This window comes from Neopsephotus bourkii, unplaced genomic scaffold (genome assembly GCF_033783945.1).
Source record: "Neopsephotus bourkii isolate Nb327-2 ecotype Australia unplaced genomic scaffold, CSIRO-AGI_Nbou_v1 NB_1542, whole genome shotgun sequence".
NCBI classification, from domain to species: domain Eukaryota; kingdom Metazoa; phylum Chordata; class Aves; order Psittaciformes; family Psittacidae; genus Neopsephotus; species Neopsephotus bourkii.
In genome coordinates, this window is record NW_026902018.1 from 3,167,484 (window position 1) to 3,184,207 (window position 16,724).

The 16,724-nt window shown below is 52.3% G+C and overlaps 1 protein-coding gene across 5 annotated transcripts in view; it reads right to left on the bottom strand.

Moving 5' to 3' along the window:
- Positions 1 to 2,365: 2,365 nt before the first annotated feature.
- TAOK3 (TAO kinase 3) overlaps positions 2,366 to 16,724 on the bottom strand; it is an 86,556-nt gene continuing 72,197 nt past the window's right edge. For all 5 annotated transcript variants that reach the window (XM_061370552.1, XM_061370554.1, XM_061370551.1 and 2 more), the window contains 7 exons: positions 9,343 to 9,579; positions 8,618 to 8,746; positions 7,575 to 7,778; positions 4,009 to 4,248; positions 3,182 to 3,394; positions 2,639 to 2,821; positions 2,366 to 2,552 (listed from right to left, as the gene is read on the bottom strand). In XM_061370552.1, the coding sequence (XP_061226536.1) occupies positions 2,391 to 2,552; positions 2,639 to 2,821; positions 3,182 to 3,394; positions 4,009 to 4,248; positions 7,575 to 7,778; positions 8,618 to 8,746; positions 9,343 to 9,579 (1,368 nt within the window). In that variant the 3' untranslated portion in view covers positions 2,366 to 2,390. The remainder of the gene's footprint in view (positions 2,553 to 2,638; positions 2,822 to 3,181; positions 3,395 to 4,008; positions 4,249 to 7,574; positions 7,779 to 8,617; positions 8,747 to 9,342; positions 9,580 to 16,724) is intronic.

Below are 16,724 nucleotides of genomic sequence, written 5' to 3' on the forward strand. Positions count from 1 at the left end.
GGCACCCTAGAACTGGAGGTGCTGGAGGAGTGCAGCTCCAAGCAGCCACGTCCTATCCAACAACTTGTTTAGATCCGTTTAATCTGTATCCACTCACCTGGAGGCTCAGGTTGCTGTCACAGCAAACAGTGCTGGCTTTACAGCTGCAGAGGACACTTCTCAGGGTGCTGCTGAAGCCGCTCTAACTCATCAGCAGGGTGACTGACCCCCTGAGAACCTTCCATCACCAACCTTGAACCTGTGCAGCTGATGAGCCCCTCCACCTGCAGAGGTGACCCCTGGGCTGTCCCACATGGGTGCAGAACTGGAGGCCACAGCACCACGGCAGGAGGCTCCACCAGCTTTACTGACCTGCAGCCAGGCTCCAGCATCCTGGTTGTCCTCCTGATGCGCCAGCAGTGAGGCCTGGTGCTGCCTCCTGAGCGCTTAAAGTGGAGAACGAGCCTTTGGTCCAGTCTGGCATCTTATAAAGGTTAAAAGATGGGGCCAGTGTCATTCCCAGAGGAGCTGTGGCTGCCCCATCCCTGGCAGTGCTCACGGCCAGGTTGGACACAGGGGCTTGGAGCAAGCTGCTCCAGTGGAAGGTGGCAGGGACTTGAAACTGGATGAGCTTTAAGGTCCCTTCCAACCCAAACCAGGCTGGGATGCTGTGATATCCTACCTCATGGAACTCAAAGCTTCAAACTGGTCCCTTCCTCAAAGGAAGCGAGTCTGGAACTGAGGAAGAGGCTTGGTTTCTACCCCAAGGCAATTTGTCAACCCAGCCATTAAACCAGGCAATCCAGAGGGGAAACATCTCCACCAGCTCCAGCCCAACATCCCCATGACCAAGCGGATCAGGCAGCAGGGACCCATCAGCTCATCCATCCTGGGACTAAACCCAACCTCAACCCTTTCACTGCCTGGAGCAGCAGGTTTGGTGGGGGGGTGACCTCCCTGTGCTCCCAACACCCATGGCACTGGGCCGGGCCCCACAATGACACAGGCACGCGTTGTGATGAACACTTTTATTTACAAATATAAGTAAAAGCTCTGACAGTTAATTCATGCTCTTCTCGGAACCTGAAAAATGGGGGCGTTGGGGGGGGGGGGGGGGGTGTTTTTTTGTTTCATTTTCTTCTCTTTTATTCTTAAAGTGCATGCAAAAGAAGTAAAGCCTTGTTTTTTTCTCTTTTTATTGTAAGAAAATACACAGTTTGAAAGTGTGGAGAATGCAAGATTCGTGACCAAGATCGGGGGGGGGGTGGGCTGGGGGCAGGGACAAAGAAAGAGAACCCAAGAACTAAAAGCAAAGAAAGCCAAAAGTAAAGCAGAGAACAGAAAGGGGCTGGGGATGAGCCGAGAGGCCGGGGTCGAGCCCCGAGCGCTGGGAGGGGAAGAGGGGAAAGGGGGGAAAGAAGTAAAAAAAGTCCTGATCAGAGAACCAGTTAAAATACAATATGAAAATAAGTAAAAGCTCTCCTTAAATTTTTCCTTCTATACACAAAATACACGATTTGACAAAGCCCAATTTGTGCTACCGGGAATCCTGTGGGCTCCTTTTCTGAAGTGTCAATTCCCATTCTCTGCGACAGCAGAAAAGGGTTTATGATACAATCAAAGAGCTGATGCCGAGGAGCGAGGCCCCGTCCCCGCCTCGGCGCTGCTAAAAATCACCACGTCTGCCCCCTCCCCGCCCCGTCCCCAGAGTCTCAATGTCACCACTGATATGTACAGCAGGAGTTAAGGTTTTGTGTGGTTTCCTTGTCCTGTAAAATGTATCAAATCTTTTTTTTTTTTCTTTTTTTTTTTTTCTTTTTTTCAACTTTAATAAAATTTTTTATTATTTAATTATTCCTGATGAATAAATACCAAAAAAATAAAGACTAAAATTAAATTATGCAGCAGCTGGTTCAGGTAAGGCTGCGGATTTGTCTCTCTCCCCCTGGGCTTGGAGCTTGCCATTCGAACCGAGTTGGGTGCTTTTTTTGCTTTGTACTTTCATCGATTGGTGGTAAAATGAGTGATTGCTCAAAAGCAACAAACATCCACTTGGGGGGGTGGGGAGGGGGTTTATAGCCTTTTTTTTGTGGGTTTTTTTGCTTTTTTTTTGCCATTAAAATTGTCACATTTTGAATCATTGCACAGAGACATCAATACTGGGACATACTATGGAGAAGAACCACCAGGAGCTGTCCTGCACCGGGCTGGGACACGGGCCCCGGTGGTGGAAGGAGATACAGGCACTAAGTCCGACACGATGTCAGGAAGAGAGACAGAAAGAGAGAGAGCACTCCCGGTGACATGGGGAATGTTGGGTTTGCAAGTTTGCTCCTTGGTTTTGCCTCTTTTTTTGTTGTCTTTTTTGTGTGTGTGTGTGTGTGTTCTCAATGGCATAAAGCAATCTAATCTCATCTATAGTCCTCCTTGGGGTATTCTAACGTGACCAAATTCCCAAAGCCCATCCGCAAGCTCTCCATGTCAAACGTCTCAATCTCTCGCTCCTGCCTTTCCAAGAGAAACTTGATCCTCTCGCTGCGTTCCTTCTGCAGGGCTGCCAGCTCCTCCTCGATCTGCAGGAAGCAGAGGCAGCAGCCCCCTTAGCACAGCACCACCACCCCGACCCCACGGCCGCAGCCAGGCACCCCCCAGCCCGTACCTTCTGCTCGAGATGGGCCCTGCGCAGCGACACCCGCTGCTCCAGCTTCTGGAGCTCCCTTTCGTGCTGTGCTTCTGTCTGCATCTTGATTTTGCTCTGATACGCGTTGAGCAGCTCCATCTCCTGCTGCAGTTGCAGTCTCAGGGCTTGGCATTCTGCTTCTTGGGCCTCATCCAGTCGCAGCTGTGGGAGCGTTGGGAAAACAACGTTGGGATCTCCACGTGTAACTTCCCTGCTCTGACAGCAGGGACACGCGGCTCTGCCTTCTCGGAGTGCCCCTTCCTTCTCAGCACCAGAGCCTCTGGTGCTACTGCAGCTACTGCACACACAGAGGCAGGAGCCTCAAAGCAGACCCATTCCTAAATCCCCAGCTGGGAATGGATGTGTATTCTGGGAAGTGCTTGTTACAAGGGGGAAAACGTGTCCTGGTGCACTACAAAGCAGTTGTTACCAACCCAACCACACCACATGCTGCAGGGATGGATGGATTGACTGTACCCACATCCATGAGACCCCCCCCCCCGAGCAGGATGCTGCACCTACCGCCTGTGAGGCCATCATCTCGTTGATGCTCTGCTCGTACTGCTCGGCCAGGATGGCGAGCTTCCTCGTCTGCTCGTCCTTCAGACTCTTCAGAATTGTCTTGTGCTCACTCTTTGGAGTTACTTCCAGCTGGTGATTCTTCAGTGCTTTGTACTGCTTCGTCTGCACTTTGCATGTGTCCTGGAACTGCTTTTTGATCTGCATTTCCATAGCCTGCCAAGGAAGGAACGGTGTGAAGAGCGTTGGGAATGGAGAGGTTCCGGGGCATCCCAATGGGTGGGTTGGGTCCCAGCCCATCACCCTGCCTCCTGCCCTCCAAAAGTGTTCCCCCAAGTTTTGCTGTCTCTCCATCTCAGCCCTGGGGTACACAGGGTGTGGAGCTGACTGCAGGTGAGGGGGAGACAAGCAGACAGAAGCAGTGTGCCTTTGGGTGTTCACAGGAGGAACAGGCATCCCCACAACAAGCAGCTCAGAGGGCTCTGATCCACCTGGAGCCAGGCTGGGACAGAGCACAGCGCTCAGCACACCCATGCTCTCTCTTCCCTTTGAGAGCAGGAAGCATCCCCCAACCCCATTCCCTATCAAGGTTTACATGCTGATACCAGCAGGGCCTGAGGAAAACACAGCTCATCAGAAGCCAACACTGAACCATCTGCTGGGGATGAGCTTGGTTTCACCCAGCAGCCTCAACCAGCACAGCACTTAAAAGCCCTCAGCGAGCTCTTTGCTCTAAGATCTCCCAGCTTCCTCACACCAGAGAGGCCCTGTGCAAGGCAGGAGGCAGCAGGCCCAGGGGCTGGCGGAGGAGGAAGGAAAGCTCCCGGCACCTTCAGGTTCTTTGGTTGCTGCCGGAGCTCCATGAAATGCTTCCTGTGCAGCTCCCGCTCCCGCCGCTTGTTGTATTCCAGCTGGTTCTCGAGCTCGGTCTGGTGCTGCAGCCGGATGAGGTCCATGCGCAGCTTCTGCAGCGTGTGCAGCTGCCGGTACTCCAGCTCGCGCGTGGACTCGTCGTGCCGGATCAGCATGGCGTGCTCCATCTCCTTCTGCGTCCGCTTCTTGTTCAGCTCCTGCGCAGGGCGGGACACGGGGACACAGCTCAGCAGTGCTGGGGTTTGTGGAGCTGGTGCCCATAGGCAACACCGAGGGCTTCCATGTGCCACGGGGAAACAAACCCAGCAGCACGAGGGGAATGGTGAAGTGACCACCATCCATCCGTCCATCCCTAGGGACAGGACAAGAGGAACCGGCCTCAAGCTGCACCAGGGCAGGGTTAGATGGAGCTGAGGAACAATTCCTGCCCCAGAGGGTGCTCAGGCATTGGAACAGGCTGCCCAGGGCAGGGCTGCAGGCACCGTCCCTGCAAGTGTTCACACAGCGTGGAGACGAGGCCTCAGTGCCATGGGTTAGGGGTGGTCTTGGCAGGGCTGGGTGAGCTTAAAGGGCTTTTCCAACCTAGTTGATTCTATGACCCATCCATCCGTCCATCATGCATTCATCCATCCATCCATCCATCCATCATCCATCCGTCTGTCCATCATCCATCCATCCATCCATCCATCCCATCCATCCATCCATCCCTGTACCCAGCTCCTGGCTGCCCCACGGAGTCTCCAGCAGGTGGCACTGGGACCACACATGAGCCCTCTGTGACTGCCGGGGGTCAGCAGTTGTGAACACACACATCCTGGGGTGATGTGTTTGTTTGGGGCTCCTGGTTGCCTGCTGTAAATCACCCCAAGCCCCTGGCAGGCACTGTGAGATGAGGCTTCCCTCCTATCACTGGTACTGGAATGGCCAAAGCAGAGGTGAAGAGCCCCAGCTCACTGCATGGGGGAAGGAAACCCTTCCTTGCAAGCCAAGGAGGAGGGCAGTGCTGGAATCAGCATCCCTGGAAGAGTTCACAGACCACGTATTCATACAGTGACACAGGACAGGCCTCGCACACACACAGTGCCCAGCACAGGGAAGGCCCCGCACTGGCTCAGTCCCATGAGTGGAAGCCAATAAAGGTGTGATTAGAATCATACAATCACAGAATAATTAGGGTTGGAAAGGACCTTAAGATCATCCAGTTCCAACCCCCTGCCACAGGCAGGGACACCTCACACTAAACCATGGCACCCAGTGCTGTGTCCAACCTGGCCTTGAACACTGCCAGGGATGGAGCATTCACAACCTCCCTGGGCAACCCATTCCAGTGCCTCAGCACCCTCACAGGAAAGAATTTCCTCCTTATATCCAATCTAAACTTCCCCTGTTTCAGTTTTAACCCATTACCCCTTGTCCTGTCACTACAGTCCCTAATGAAGAGTCCCTCCCCAGCATCCCTATAGGCCCCCTTCAGATACTGGAAGGCTGCTATGAGGTCTCCACGCAGCCTTCTCTTCTCCAGGCTGAACAGCCCCAACTTTCTCAGCCTATCTTCATACAGGAGGTGCTCCAGCCCCTGATCATCCTCGTGGCCTCCTCTGGACTTGTTCCAACAGTTCCATGTCCTTTTTATGTTGAGGACACCAGAACTGCACACAATGCTCCAGGTGAGGTCTCACGAGAGCAGAGCAGAGGGGCAGGATCACCTCCTTCGACCTGCTGGTCACACTCCTTTTGATGCAGCCCAGGATACGGTTGCTTTCTGGGCTGCAAGCGCACACTGAAGCCTGCTCATGTTCATTTTCTCATCGACCAGCACCCCCAAGTCCTTCCCCACAGGGCTGCTCTGAATCTATTCTCTACTCTGAGCTGCTGCTTGCATGTTGTCATCCTGGTGTAACCCTCAACACCACCAGCACCTGGAAGCAGGCTCTTCAGCCCCTGTGGCTGTTGTGCCTGTGAGAGGTTTAGGGAGGAGGGCAGGGAAGGAGACAGGGCCAGGTCTTGTCCCTGTTCTCAGCTGTGAGGATGCTGCACACGTTTCATTTACGCAAAACACCACCTTGGGTCATAAATCAGTCCTGCTGGTGTGCTGGAACGGATCCCTGCTCACACAGAGGCACAAGGGACCCATGGGGAGAGATACAGCTTGTGTGCCTTCACCTACAGCAGGGCAGCAGCCTCTTGTGTGCCGATCCCCATGGGAACACCATGGTCAGCTCACACAGTGGGAACAAACAGGGCACTGCCCTCAGAACACTTTTCCACTGGAAGAACCTCTGGGATTGCTTAAAATAGGAAGGAAAAAAAGAGGCTTTCAAAAAGGTTTGGGGTTTATCAGGGCCTGTAGGGCCAGGCCAAGGGGAATGGCTTGAACCTGCCAGAGGGAGACTGAGCTGAGCTCTTAGGCAGAAGCTCTTCCCTGTGAGGGTGCTGAGGCGCTGGCACAGGGTGCCCAGAGAAGCTGTGGCTGCCCCATCCCTGGCAGTGCTCAAGGCCAGGTTGGACACAGGGGCTTGGAGCAAGCTGCTCCAGTGGAAGGTGTCAGGGACTTGGAGCTAGATGAGCTTTAAGGCCCCTTCCAACCCACACCAGTCTGGGATGCTGTGATTTACTTCAGGTGTCTGATCCAGCTAGAACAGGTCAGTAGGGGTGTTAGTTCCAGGAGATAAACACTTGGATCACTGTGAACATCAGGTCTCTTTGAAGAGCTTCAATGCAGGAGCTCAGGGGAGTGTTTCCTGGTTAAAACACACGGCAGGTACCTGCTTTCTGTTCTCATCCATGCCACAGGGCTTACACACTGTGATAAGGGTGCCTACATCTGACTTTTCAGAGCCCCTCATTTTCAGGGTGTCTGAGCTGATGTCAGGGTGGGATAGCTCCAAGCAGGTAAAATGCAGGGCAGTGTTAGGTGTATGCAGGCAAATGGGACAGTGGCAGACCAAGTACATGATCAGGAGAGGTTTGTGACCACTCACTCATTCTCAGCCTTCACTAGAACAGTCTTTATCCAAAGCTAACATCAACGAAGAACTGAAACACTATCGTGATGTCACTACAAGTGACAATTCCTTCCCCAAGGTGGGCTTTGACTGCAGGCAGCCACTGAGGCAAGGAGGAACCCAAGCAGGATGGTGAACAGCTTCCCACTAAAAGCTATCCCCATTCTGTGCACCACCTTGAGCAGAGCCCAGTGGCAAAGGAAGATCTTGGCTGCATCTGAGGGTGATGGATGCAGACACACAGGACTGAACTGGTGTTTCTGACACTTCCTCCTTGCCCCTTATCACCATCACTGGTTCAGCACAGGTTTCACCTGCGTTACTCCCCTTCAGCCACCAAGCAGAACCCCCTCCCATGGTACCTTTCCAGCCATTCCCACTGGGTGGCACCCACCATGGCACAAAGTGCCCTGGGTTGTGACAGAAGAACCCCCCCCAAACCTCATGCCCATGCTTTGCAGCCGTGAAGCTGAACCCCTTGCTGCAGTGCCTGGGGAAGGCAGGGAGGAATGCCTTACTTCCCGAATGTTCTGCTGCTCCATCTCGTGCCTCTTGATCATGGTTTTTCTCTTGAAGAAACGGCAGTTTTTGTCGTAGTAGAGTCTCTGCTGGCTGAGAAGATGGGCCTCCTCTTCAGCCTGTGTGTGCTGCAGGTTCTCCTTGTGTTTGGATATCCTTTCCTGCTTCTCTTTCTTCGGCGTGCTGTGGTCCTCATTCATTTCCTGCCGCACAAAAATAGCCTTCCCTTAGGATCAGTGACACAGGGCTGAGACCTGTGCTCACTGCCCCTCCTCTGCTCATGAAAGGACACTAAAACCCCAACTCCACCACCAGAACCAGGCTCATCCCTGGCCATGCCCAGCCCTGCTGCCTCCAGAGCTCTGTTCAAATGCAAGAGGAGGAGGAGGAGGACGAAGTCCTGATTAAACATCCCATGGGCAGCAGCAAAACAACATCAGCACCCTCTGGTTGTCCAGGAAAGAGACTGGGTTCCCCTCCCTTCTCTGCCCCTGTTCTACACAGGAGCCCAGCTGGGCTTCAGCTTTATTTCAGCAGGACTGATGCTCAGTTCTCTACTGAAGCAGGTACCCAATGGGGCTCCTTGCTGTTCATTTGCTCACCTTTATGCTCTGAACAGCAAGTGATTTGTGTGTGTGCTGGGATGCTGGACTTCATTGATGCAGTTTTGGACAGATAAGCTATAAACTTAGTTACTACTTTGTCTGATCCCTGTAAGTGAACCATTAAATGGCACCCAAATGGGTGCTCTTCACTTACAGCTTGAGCAGAAAAGCCTCAAACCCCCCCAAAAACAGATGAGGAAAAAGGGGAGGAAGAACTCTGTGAAGTCCCATTTCCCCTTGGCTCCAAAGCTCCTGCTCTACAGCAGGATGTGAAGGCACCTCCAGCACACACTCAGGGACTGGTTCAGGAACCTACATCTGCTTCCAAGCCTGAGAGTGTCCCTTAAACCCCTGGGCTGGCCCAGGTTTATCAGAAGGAAAGGCTGCTTCTTGTTCATTCCACACCCCGTCAAGCCCTGGAAATGATGGTTTCTTGCCTCTTTAATCTTCTCCTTGCAAAGCTTGTATTGTTTCTTCTGACTTTCTAAAAAGGTCGCCAGGTCTTTCTTTTGCTGAGCCAGAATCTGTTGCTGGAATTTCTTTTCATCTGCTGCAGCTGCCTTTGCCTGCGAGGCACAGAGAGAGGGGGGGGGAAAGAGGAAGCAACCACAGAGGGTGAGGAAGCAGGTCAGGAATCCAGCCCAAATCAGTGCTCGGTGGTGCTTTAGGGGCTGCCATTCTCCCAGCACTGTGCTAGCCAAAGCCACGTTGAGTATTCAGCCACACGAAAGCTGCTTGCACAAAACCCCCATAATGCCCACATGCCTTTAAGAGTTCCCTCATGCTTCTTACCTCTCTGCACCAAAACCAGCCCAGAGGCTGAAACCCCACTGCTTTACCATATGGATTCACACGTTGAGCTCTAAACAGGCCCACTAACAGAGGCAAGCTTTGACCTGTCCTCAGCCAGGAGGCAGCAGCTCCCTCTGAGGCCTCCACAGGGCCTGTCAGTCTCTTTTAGCCATCGCTTGGCTGCAGCATCAATCAATGCTCATGGAGCCATGAGGCTTGGAGCTGGGAAGCTCCTGCATGGAACTGGCCAAGGCAGCTCCACACAGAGACCATGCAGGGAGCTTTAAGCAGTACATCCACTGCCTTCTCTTAGAGCTCTGCTTCACCCCTCTCCCCCTGCCTTCATGGACGCTTAAAGGAGCCTCCTCACCTCTTTCTCCATCACAGCCACTTGCTTCTTGGCCAGCTTCTCCAGCTCGATGGACGAGTTGTTGGCATGGGTCTCCACCTCCTTCTGCAGCTTGAGGCGGTGCTCGTCCATCTCGGCCTTCAGCTTGTTCTCCAGGGCGATCAGCTGCTTCTGGTGCTGGCGCCGCATCCGCTTATATCCTGACATCTGTTCCCGCAACTCGTTCTCCTGCTCATGCTCATGGATCTGTCTTGTAACCTGAGGGTGGGAAAAGGGGGACAAGTGCTACAGGGCCTTCGTCATGGACACGGGGGCTCCATGTCCACTGCTTACCCGCACAGCAGACCCTAGGAACCGGCTGTTCCAGGTGTCAGAGGGTGCTGCTGTTCAACATCACCCATGAGGCCACCGCGGGTTCCCTCTCCTGATCTCGACCCCGGTCTTGTCCCCATGGATTCCATGGGTGTTGCCGGTGCCACGGCACAGCTAAAGGAAGCAGCAGGTTACTGATCACTGCTGGAGGCACCAGAGCAGATCTGGGAACAGAGGTGGCTGCTGGGCAACCTTCTGTGGATCCAGACTCACACCCTGAGGGTGACACGGACTTAAAGTCTGCATCCGTTCTAAGACCCCTCCCACGGTTCCAAGTCAATACCCATCCCCTGCATTCCTCCTAAGAAATGGCTTCTGAAAACCCAAGAAGATGGCAGCAGAGCTCATTCCCTACCAGAACTGGGAGATTCCCAACACGGGAACACCCTCCTGGAGCTGTGTGCTCTGAACAGCACTGATCAGATGGTTCAAGCAGGTTTTAAACCCCGCTCAGCCGAACCAAACTCACAAGTTTCCATGTTCATTTCCATGCCCAAGCGTGGCCTTGTGAAAGGAAGGCACAAAATCCAGTTAAGCTGTGCCAAGAATGGTCAGGAGTTTGAATGGGAATGCTCCCATTCTAGAAGGAAAGGGGCCAAAACGGGGTTTTCTTTCTCATGCAGCGCCAGGAACTTCACGTATAAAGACCTGATCTCCTGTGCGAGAGTGCTGGGAGCCACAGAACGTGTGCAGAGACTCCTTCTGGGTCTCTCCTTTCACACTTCAGTGTGAAGCGAAGAGCTCAGCCCTTGGAGGGTGATCACTGGAGCTGTATGAGCCAACAGACCTGCAAAACCCTTCCATGAGAGCCCAGAGAAGGAAGAGGCCCCCACCACAGGCATTGGAAGGCTGTTTGTCAGAGCAATTCGAGGTTCAGATGCAGGATGGGATGGACCCACAGACCTCGAGTTCAACACTCACCAGCAGCCCTGTGCTGATGGGAAGCAGCGATCAAGAGCTCCAACACCTGGGAGCAGTGTGAAGAGAGATGAGGAGGAGCCTTCCAAAGCCTTCACCTTGAAACAGGTTAACAGCAATTCACAGTAAATGGTTACCAAGATTGTAGCCAGAGTCCAGAACAGAAACAAGAGGTGAAAGGATGAAGGTACTGAAGTGCACAGGCTCTGTCTTCCCTCTGCCCCTTCCAAAGACAACCCCAGAGAGCAAAGGGAACATCTGACTGCAAAGCCTGTCTCCAGTGCTGTGTCTGACTCCAGCACCAGGAAGGGGTGACGGTGGCTTCACCACATCAGCAAAGTCCAACATGGACTGATGACATCCTCCTTGTACAAGGAAGGCTGGGATGCTATTTTGAAGGCAGCTGGGTTAAATCCGTACCTACACCTCAGCAACTGGTGATAGAGCAACCTTCAAACGCTTGAGACAAGGTAATTAAACAGATCTAAGGCAGATACCGTGGTAAGTCAGGCTGCAGAAGCGAGTGCAGAATGTACACCCAGCATTAGCCCTGTGTATTGCTGTAGCTCAACCAGTGACACCCATCCTGAACTCAACCATTCCAGTCAAGTTCAGCAAGAGTTAGATCTTTGCCAGCAGCTTCCAGGTGATGAGAGCTCCTCTGAGAAGTCATCCAGGGCAAGGCAAACCCCCAGCATTTCCTATATTGAATGAGATGTGACTTGGAGAGAACAGCCTTGGTTGGGGACATGGAGACGTGGTAAGCATCATGCAGCATGGGCTCTGCAGGTTTGCAGCCATTCTGTGATCCATGGGACCTCCTGCAGGGCACGCTCCATCCCAACACGTTGGCAGAACAAAGCAAACAGTGAGAGCATCTGAAAAACTGAATGTAAGAACCCACCAGCGACTCTGCCATTCTCCCCTTTGGTCTCACCTCTGATCAGAGTTAGAACATGCACCTTTTATTTACACCATTCAACTTCTACCCTTGCTGGCCCTGGCTGCTCCAAAGCGTGTATCTCACTTCCAGTTCTGCTCATCCCTACCACGACAAGAATTCCACCTTTGAAAGGTTTCACACTCAGTCTGGGATATTTATCCCCAGCAATAGGATGCAATTACTCTTTGTAACACTGGCTGGTAAAACTTGCCAGTCACAGAAGAAGATGGGACATGAAAAAGCCAAAGGAAAACCAAAAGCAGCATTCCATTCCCAAAGATAGGCAAGAAGGAGAACAGGAGCCTCACTGGGCATCGTGTAGATGTAATGTCTGCATTCAGCATGCTCAGCTATGGACCTCATTTGTCACCATAATCTCCACTCAAGACCAAGAGTGTTCAGAACTCCATCTCTTGGGACAAGGTCTCCAGATGATGATCTCAGGGCAAGGAGGAAACTGGGAGAAATTAACTCTAGTGATTGAATATGAGCAGTTCAGTGCCAGAGAAGTACTTGAGCATGGCAGCACATGAATGGATAAAGGACTACAGGGGTACAGATTAAGCCCCTAATGACTGAACAGCTTGAGCAACCATGTTAGAAAGCATGTGGGTAAGTTCCAGTGATCCAGTTTGCTCTTGGACAAAGGTACTTGGAACTGGATGAAGCCTTTCACAAACATAATCCCAGTGGTTATCATGGAAAAGAAAGATGACAATGGAATTGCTCACTGCACATTTGTTGTCCACATCACCAGGAAAATGTTGGGATGCTTTGAAGCAGAACCCTGCAGCTCTTTCTGCAGCATGCAATAATCCATCAGGTTATCAGCAGACCCAAAATATCTGTACCAAACAGAAGGGGTTTTATTGAGGTATGACGTCTTCTCAGCTTCTTACCTCTCTGTCTTTGGCACACACAGAGCTGAGAAGAGAGATGTCTTTTCCAATCAACTCCCACAGGCAGATCCCTTGCCATGAAATCCAAACTTCCTCCCTTCCACCTCTCCAAGAGTTGTGCTTTACATAAGGAAGTTGGGTTTAGCTCCTCCAAACCAGCAGTTCCTCAGAGCTCCTTTCCCTGCACTGTTTAACCAGGATACTGACCTCTTTCCTAGAGCATGGCTGTTCTCACCTCTCCATCACCAAACGAAACACTGAGCTCCTTTCTGCTGGATGAAGCAGAGCACTGAGTGAGACGCCTCCAGGAGCCTCTCACAGCAGGAGAACTTTGAGATGAGAAAGAACAAGCTCAGTACCTTTAGAGCACTATAAAGGCAGCAGCCAGGGGAATCCATTGGGAGAAACTCAGCCATCTGGAATAAACTGTCACTGCTTCAGCAGGAGAGGGTGCAAGAGAACAGCCATCGTGTGGATGTACCTGGTTATGGAGTCAGACCTGCTCACACCAACCTAGACATGTGGCTTTGTGGTTCCTAGAGGAGATGACACAATTCTCTTGCTGGCATGTGGATGTCAAAGAGGATGCCAAGGCCTTTGGTAGAGTCCCCCCTGTTCGATCTTTCTATGAAATGTTAACTGTGAGATCAGTTCATTTGAGAGCTGTCAAAGCAGCTATTGAGGAAACGCATGAGGTGCTGGGGAGGGAAGGGGTCAAAGCATGAAAGGCAACCAGAAACTGCACTTATTTACAGCACACCTTTCACTTAGAGACAGTGAGGGGTGCAGTCTTACCATGCAGAAGAACCTGCACCTTCCTTTCTCAACAACTCTTTAAGCTCCAAGGCTTAGATTTCTAGTTCCTAGCTTACAATGGGTGGATCAGTGAGAGTCTGCAAAACAACATGGAGATGCAGCAGGTACCTGATCTCCATTTCAGACAGCAACTTCCCCTGCAACAGCAGGAACATGCAGCAGGTTTTCCACCACTGTTCCAAGGGAGTGATGCTCACCAGTGCCAAGGGAGTGCCATAAAACAAGGAGGAATAAGAGGGGAGGGGACGTTGGTCTGCACAAAGAGCAGAGAAAGGTGGTCCAGACAAGAGTGGCTATTAAAACTGTTGCCTGAATGAAAACCAGAGGTAAGCTCCTTCAGCTTTCTTAGCTGCATGGGCTCATTTTGCCATTATCATTGGTTTTAACCTAACTCCAAAGCATCACTGAAAGACAAGAACATTCCCACCTTATCTCATTATTTCACCTGGAATCCTGTCCGGTTCCCTCACTCTTCACATGATGCTTTTGCAGAGCAACAGGGCAGTGGAATCACACTTAAAAACCACTGGGGCATGTGCAGTGTAGAGCTTCTGATGGAGCTCTCCTGTGACCCCTGCACTTACTGCAACGACTCAAGCTTGGTTTTGGAAAGAGACTCAGCTTCAGAACTGAGAGCACCCTTCCAGCAATGCAGCCTCTCCCCCCTCTGCAGCATCCTGATCTAAGGGGGAATAACAAGGATTGAAGAGCCCAAGACTCTGGACTCCACCAGTAAGAACAGCAACATGCACAGCCCCGGCCCCTAACCTCAGTGCTTTGTCCTGCTCTCATGTTGAGGGATGGTGTTCAGCAAATCCCACAAACACAAGCTTTTCCACCCAAATATTACTCCATACTGTTGAATTTGGGGCCAGAACTCCCACTTTCTGGTTCTCTGCAACACAAATCACTGGATGTTCTCAACTGCATACCCTTTCTGTGGCCAGGAAGCAGCACCCAGCCGCTGAGGAACCAACTGATGGTCAGGAACATCAGGACATGCTGGTTTGCTTAGCTTTGAACACTGTGGGCTCTGGTGCTCACATTCCTACAGGATTACTCTTTTCAAGATGCTGCTGAAAGAGTAAATTAACACAGGGAGGGAAATAAAGCCTGAATTCCCACATTTGGGTCCCTGTATCACGGCTGCCCGTACCTCCCCATGGGTGCTAAGGGGGCAGGCATGGGAGAAGCCCACCAGCATCACCCAGTACTGAATGCATGGTGGCAAAGTGTGAGCCAGCCACACCAGCACTCAATCCCATCATGGGTCCTGGTGGTGTTCACCTCCTGGGCAATTAGGTTTCAAGTCAGCTTCCCCCCCTAGATTTCCAGTTTGGAACACAAAGAGGTGGGAATGGAAGGTTATTAAAGGGAAGGCCCACCGCAAGGTTCACTGAAATCAAATGGAACATTTCTGTTCTCTCCCAGAGCCTATGGATGTGGTAACACCTCCTGGAGCACACCAAGGTGGTGCTGTGGAACCTCCCTCTACACTGGGAAGAGGATGTGTGAGCACAGGCTGAGGACAGCAGAGCTTTGACGTGACACATACCCCCACGTGCTTCTCCAAAGACCTGTTGGCTGACACAGTGAGCTTAGGAGTGGGATTCCCCTCTCCCCCCATAGCTATGCATGTACTGCTCACCCTAAGTCCTCCCAGCACGATCCCAGACACGCTACCTATCAGAGCATGTTCCATAGAAACCCAAAAGAGAAGTTCTCCAGGAAGCCAACCATCTTCCCCACCCTGTATTAGTGTTCCCTTTAGCAGTATTGGGTCACTGAAGCAGAGAGATGTAGCAAACCCAAGTGTGCAGGGAATTAAATCCCAGTCCCAGCCCCACAGGAGGCTGCTGTGGGATTCAGGAGTGACCTTGGGACATCAGCTGCCTTCCCCAGAGCTCAGAGGTGCGGGAAGACCTCACAGTCTGTACCTTCATAGCAACACCTCCCATCAGCTCCCCGGGGGCCTTTGCCATGCAACCCCTTCAAGCCACCCAAGCAGACATGCTCAAGGAGAACAGGAGCTATGGACTCTGCTGCTGAAGGCAGGGGAGAAGGTGCAGCAGCTTTCCCCATGGAATAAAAGAAGATGAATACATTCAAGGTGCATATCTACTTATCCATCCCATTGGATATCTGTTTGGAGTACAACACTTGAGTCATTCATCATTTCTTCCCTCCAGTTAACCTAACTGGATCTGACACTTCTTTGCTCAGTGCATTCAGCAGTGTGGGCACTGCACTGGGTGCATGCACACACACAGACACACACAAGGCAGAGGGGCTCCAGGAGCACAGGGATCCTGCCCGGGTCAGGTCTGCTGCACCAAGCCCTCTAATGCACACGTTTCTAGGTCACTCTTTAAGCTGGGGAGGGAAGGGGGAGCAGAGGACAGCAGCCCGAGGAGCACGCAGGGTACACCTGCAATAAAACATGGGGCTCAAATGGAAGCCTCTGCCCAGACCCCCGAATGCCACAGCATCGGCAGCAAAACCACGCAGGGGAAACCGGGGCTTCTGGCACCGCTGCTGCTGCCTTTTCCCCTTGCACTCCCTCACAGTCACGCATACACTGAGCCTGGTGCATGGAGGAACGGGAAGCGCTTTGGGGGCTGGAGAAATGGTGGTGGAGGAGGAAACACCCCAGCGCCGAGGCAGGGTGAGACAAGAAGGGGAGGGCTTGCTGGTGGAGTTTCGGGGTTGGTCTGGGATGATGTCATAGCACTGAGCAAGTGCCATGGCCGAGCCGTGGGTACTTTCTGCCGCTCCCCGTCCATCTGACCTCTAATCCCAGCACCCTCGAGTGCCGACCGTGACATCTCTTTTGGCTTTAAAACCCCATTTTCCGCTCCTTTCGCTGCCGAAAGGCTGCTGCCCACTGCAGCCCGTGCCCAGGGGGAGGCGGCACGGCAACTAACTCTTCCGGCACACACCCCTTTCCCTACTACAAAGGCATCCACAGCAATCACATTTGCAATAGTACAAATCCTGATGGATTCACCCCATCCCCCTCCTCTCTCTTTGTAAGCCCACAGCCCCGCTTCCCTTATCCCAACCCAGGGATCCTGCCTAGGGATCCGGCTCAAAAACGCAGCCAGAGCTGCTGGAAAGAAATGAATGAATGAAAACCCAGGCGGCGGTGGCGGCAGCAGCAAGCTCATTGTTTGAAACCCCACCGGCATCTGCATCCCCACGGCACTGAAGCAGATCAGATCCCACACGAGCACAGAGACACACTTTATGCACATGCAGATAAACACATGAACAAAAAGGGATAAGTGGGAAGGGGTGTGGAGGATGGGGGATATCAACTTCACCCTGGAAGGTGGCTTCTCTCGCGCGTATTGGAAACACACAGGGAAATGAGACAGAGATCACATTTTACATCTCACACACACGGAGCTAAAGCATCTTTCAGTGCAATATCTCGTTGCTATGCCAACAACAGG